This window comes from Colobus angolensis, unplaced genomic scaffold, assembly GCF_000951035.1.
Source record: "Colobus angolensis palliatus isolate OR3802 unplaced genomic scaffold, Cang.pa_1.0 Scaffold4, whole genome shotgun sequence".
Lineage (NCBI taxonomy): Eukaryota > Metazoa > Chordata > Mammalia > Primates > Cercopithecidae > Colobus > Colobus angolensis.
Window position 1 is genome coordinate 12238747 of NW_012117376.1, and position 5513 is coordinate 12244259.

General features: G+C 45.5%; 1 protein-coding gene across 3 annotated transcripts in view; it reads left to right on the forward strand.

Moving 5' to 3' along the window:
• The window catches only part of TAF12 (TAF12 RNA polymerase II, TATA box binding protein (TBP)-associated factor, 20kDa), a 43120-nt gene that overhangs the window by 35116 nt on the left and 2491 nt on the right, over positions 1-5513 (forward strand). For all 3 annotated transcript variants that reach the window (XM_011955510.1, XM_011955511.1, XM_011955509.1), the window contains 3 exons: positions 1410-1487; positions 2312-2426; positions 5027-5115. In XM_011955510.1, the coding sequence (XP_011810900.1) occupies positions 1410-1487; positions 2312-2426; positions 5027-5115 (282 nt within the window). The remainder of the gene's footprint in view (positions 1-1409; positions 1488-2311; positions 2427-5026; positions 5116-5513) is intronic.

Below are 5513 nucleotides of genomic sequence, written 5' to 3' on the forward strand. Positions count from 1 at the left end.
AGCTCCACCTCCTGGGTTCATGCCATTCTCCTGCCTCAGCCTCCCAACTAGCTGGGACTACAGGCGTCTACCACCATGCCCAACTAATTTTTTTTTTGTATTTTTAGTAGAGACAGGGTTTCACCATGTTAGCCAGGATGTTCTCAGTCTCCTGACCTCGTGATCTGCCCGCCTTGGCCTCCCAAAGTGCTGGGATTACAGGTGTGAGCCACTGTGCCTGGCCATTTTTTAGATGTTTTTTAAAAATAGAGATGAGTCTCGTCATGTTGCCCAGGCTGGTCTTTGAAGTCCTGGGCTCATGCAGTCCTCCCACCTCGGCCTTTGAAAGTGATGGGATTACAGGCAAGAGCCACTGTGCCCAGCCGTCTTCTTTCTTTCTTTCTTTCTTTTTTTTTTTAAGACATGAGGTCTTCCTGTGTTCCCCAGGCTGGAGTGTAGTGGCACAATCATAGCTCACTGCAGTCTCCAACTCCTGGCCTCAAGTGATCCTCCTGCCTCAGCCTCCTGAGTAGCTGGGACTACAGGCACAGATGACTGTGCCTGGCTTTCTTTTGATCACTTTTTAATGGCATATGTATGGAACATGACATTTTCTTTATGAAGGCTGCCCTCAGGGAGCTTTTAGCCTATTAAGTCAGAAACAGGGAAGTGTATAAATATGCACAATGATAAAGGGTGCACAGCATACAGTAGAGGCCAAATGAGGAAGTAAGTGGTTACCTTTACTGGGATGGGCTAGGAAAAGCATCAGAAAGAGGCACCATGAGCTGAGCAAGAAGGAAGAAGGGAGGAAGAGCATGTACAGCACTTTGGGAGGCTGAGGTGGAAGAATCACTTGAAGCCAGGAGTTCAAGAGCAGGCTGCACAACATAGCGAGATCCTGTCTCTCAATAAAAAAAAAAAAAAAAAATTAGCCGGGTGTGGTGGCACGTGTCTATGGTCCCAGCTAGCTGGGAAGCTTAGGTGGGAGAGCTTGGCAGTCAAGGCTGCAGTGAGCCATGTTCATGCCACTGTACTCCAGTGGGCAATAGAGGGAGATCCTGTCTCAAAAAAAAAAAAAAAAAAAAAACTTGTCTAAAGGCAAGGGGCATGGTACAATTTGTGGTGGTCAGAGAATTGCAAATTTCTTCATGTCGAGAGGCACAGTGAGAAAAAGACATGAGGCTGAAATATACTGCCTGACAGCTGGATGCTGGCCTGTCTTCAAACTGCTCTTTCCGCCTTTCCGTAAGTTACTTCTGTCTTGAGAGTGTTGTCTTATAGCAGCATAGTCAGGTAGGCCAGACTCTGAACTCATTGGAAAGTGAAAACTAAAACCAACAATTTGACAGCCTTTCTTCATTACAGGGTAATGATTTGTTTCGTTTCCTTAATACTTGGTTGAAAAGTCTTCTCCCAATTAACTTTAGGTATTGACCAAGAAGAAATTACAGGACTTAGTAAGAGAAGTGGATCCTAATGAGCAGTTGGATGAAGATGTGGAGGAGGTAAGGTGGGGTTGGGTACCCTAGAAACTGGTCCCTGAGAACTGGTATAGCATAGTGGTTAAGAGCACAAACAGGCCAGATGCAGTGGCTCATGCCTTTTGAGAGACTGAAGCAGGAGGATTGCTGGAGCTCAGAGGTTCAAGACCAGCCTAGGCCATATAATGAGACCTTGTCTCTGCAAAACATTAAAAAATTAACTGAGGCCGGGCGCGGTGGCTCAAGCCTGTAATCCCAGCACTTTGGGAGGCCGAGACGGGCGGATCACGAGGTCAGGAGATCGAGACCATCCTGGCTAACATGGTGAAACCCCGTCTCTACTAAAAATAATACAAAAAAAAAAAAACTAGCCGGGCGAGGTGGCAGCGCCTGTAGTCCCAGCTACTCGGGAGGCTGAGGCAGGAGAATGGCGGGAACCCGGGAGGCGGAGCTTGCAGTGAGCTGAGATCTGGCCACTGCACTCCAGCCTGGGTAACAGAGCGAAACTCCGTCTCAAAAAAAAAAAAAAAAGATACTGTGAGTGAGGAATTCAAATGATTCACTTTTATTTTCTCACGAATAAATAAAGATATGGAGGGTAGGGATTGGGTTAGTTGATTCCTGCTGGGTAGAAATTATATGCTCAGTAAGGTATGAGTTGCACTCAACCTAGGTAATGTTTCTTTTGTCCTTCTCATTCCTCTTCCCCACCTTAGCCCAAATGCTGATTCCAGCCTTCTACTAGAAAGCCTGACTAAATACGCAATACAAGCTGAAAGCACTTGTCCCAGCAACAGGAGCCTACCCTGCCAATGTCGTGCTGACTCTCCCCACTTTACCTTTCCCAGATGCTGCTGCAGATTGCTGATGATTTTATCGAGAGTGTGGTGACAGCAGCCTGTCAGCTTGCACGGCATCGCAAGTCCAGCACCCTGGAGGTGAAAGATGTCCAGCTGCATTTAGGTATGTGGTCTTGTTTCTCCCTGAAGTATATATTCAACTGCTTCTTCAGGACTGCCAGGGAAAGTGTAGTCAGAAGAACCTTCATGCCAGAGTCAGACTTTTGGGCGCTGGGATTTATGTATTAATTCAATAACAGCACCAAATAGAGAAATCCATCTATGGTAGGGAGAATGAGCCCAGGCATGGGTTTGAAACCAGATTCTGCCACTTTACATCTGTATCAGCCTATTTTTCCTACCTAGTATCTCTTAGAGTCTGTTTCCTCATTTGTAAAGTGAGGATCATAATATCCTCCTTACAGAATAATTGTGAGAATTATAGACTATGTCTGTAAAGTGACTGGCACAGGGCCTGCACAAAGTAGGTTCTAGTAAATGTAGGTACTGTTATGTCTCCACCATTCAAATGAAACTGTTCCTCAGTGTTCCCTTACAGTGTTAGCTTATTTATGCGTTTTCCCCAAGTTTATAATCATACATACAATTTTACATTTTCCTTTTCTACTTAACAGACACTAAATTTGAGTTTGAGTTTTTCTGGGAGATACTCAGCTAACAGTGATAACCATAATCACTTGGAAATGAATAAGCAGCCCTCTGCATTGGATACAATGTGATTAAAAGGAAGATCTGTCTATAACTGTGTGTGTGTGTGTGTATATATATTATATATATAATTTATATGTTTGTATGAATATATATACATTTATATATACTTTATATATATTATACTTTATATATAAATAAATATATTTTTTTTTTTTGATGAAGTCTCACTCTGTCACCCAGGTTAGAGTGCAGTGACGCCATCTCGGCAACCTCCACCTCCTGGGTTCAAGTGATTCTCCTGCCTCAGCCTCCTAAGTAGCTGGGACTATAGGCCTGTACCACCACACCTGGCTAATTTTTGTATTTTCAGTAGAAATGGGGTTTCATCATGTTGGTCAGGCTGGTCTCGAACTCCTGGCCTCTGGTGATCCACCTGCCTTGGCCTCCCAAAGTGCTGGGATTACAGTCGTGAGCCACCATGCCCAGTCCAATGTATAACTATAGAGACAGGCCAAGTGAATGAGATTCGGTGCAGATCAGCCCATGACTAATTATTGAAAGGCTTCCTTCACAGTGTCAAGAAGCTATTGCCTTGGGGAGGCATTGGTAGTCTAGGTAAAGTAAATAACACACTTTGGGTAATGTTGCTGGTGTCTAGAGAAAAGGACAGATATTCTGGTTTTCCATTAATGTGTAGCAGACCACCCCAAAAACAGTGGCTTAGCACAATAACAGTTGTTGATTTTATTCATGAATCTGGGGGTTGACTGGGCTCAGCTAGTTTTACTAAGTCAGGCAGTGGCTGGGCCTGAGATTGTCTTGAAGGAAAGCATACTAGTTTCCTCAGGCTACCTTAACAAAATACCATAAACTTGGCAGCTTAAAACAACAAAAAATTTTCTCTCACAGTTCTGCAGGCCAGAAATCTGAAATCTAAGTGTCAGCAGGGTCATGCTCTCATTGCTGCCCCTAGGGAAAGGTCTATTCTTGCCTCCTCCTAGCCTCTGGTGGTGGCTGGCAATCCTTGGTGTTCCATGGCTTGTAGCTACAGAACTCCAGGCTTTGCCTCAGTCTTTACATGGCCTTTTCCCTGTGTGTCTCTGTCTCTGTGTCTCTTCTTTTCTTCTCACAGGACACCAGTCATATTGGATTAAGGGCTAACCCTACTCCAATGTGATCTCATTTTAACCAATTTCATCTGCAACATCCCTATTTCCAAATAAGATCATATTCTGGAGGTACTTAAGGTTAAGACTGCAACATATCTTTTTAGGGACACAATTTAAATAACCCATAATGGAAGGCTTCATATCATGCATGTCTGATACCTGGTCTAAGAACACTGAAACAGCTGGGATTCTGTAGGCGTCTCCCTCCGTCCCTCCCAACCCTCCCATTCCCCTTCACATTCCCCAGTCCTACCCTTCCCATCTTCCCCACCCACCATCTCTCCATATGGTCTCATCCTTTAGCAGTCCCAGGATAGCTAGGCTTCTTCGCCAACACGGTGAAACCCCGTCTCTACTAAAAATACAAAAAATTAGCTGGGTGTGGTGGCGGGCGCCTGTAGTCCCAACTACTCGAGAGGCTGAGGCAGGAGAATGGCGTGAACCTGGGAGGCAGAGCTTGCAGTGAGCCGAGATCACGTCACTGCACTGCAACCTGGGCGACAGAGTGAGACTCTGTCTCCAAAAAAAAAAAAGAAAGAAAGAAAGAAATATTAGCTGGCCATGGTGGCATGCACCTGCAGTCCCAGTTACTTGGGAGGCCAAGATGGGAAGATCGCTTGTGCTGGGGCAGTCAAGGCTGTAGTGAGCCAAGATTGTGCCACTGCACCCCACTCTGGGTGACAGAGTGGGAAGACCCTGTCTCCAAAAAAAAAAAAACCTTGGAGAGGCCATGCCCATTTTTCCCATTTGTAATATAATCCCTCTGTGGAGTTAGTTAGTAGCCAGATGCCCACATTCATCCTCCCTGATCCAAGGGGGTCACATTGCACTCCTGGTACTGCTTTTTGGTACCTTTATCTCTGTGCTGGCTTCTTCCTTGCAGAGCGCCAGTGGAACATGTGGATCCCAGGATTTGGCTCTGAAGAAATCCGACCCTACAAAAAAGCTTGCACCACAGAAGCTCACAAACAGGTGAGGAGATGCCAGAGCCCTGGGAACAGCCAAGGCTGATTCCTTGAGCTACATCTCAGAGTGGATACACACAGCTACCTTCTGGGGGGGTCTCGCTTCCCCCATACAGCAAACTTCACTCTCTGGATCAAGGGTCAGAGAGGGCAAGGGTCAGAGAGAGCAGTGGTTGCCGGGAGATCAGTAAGATAGATATTCACATGGTGCCATGCTGTTCCCACATGTGGTCTGTTTTTTCCTGTAACTCTGTTGAGTGTCACTTAAAACTGTTGATTCTGGGTTCTTCTAACATGGATGGAGCTCACCCCACCATACCTCCTTAATGAAATCTTCCTTCATTGTTGCTGATTGCAACACCATATATGGTCCTATGAAGAGAGGGCAGGTTAAAGAAAGCAAAA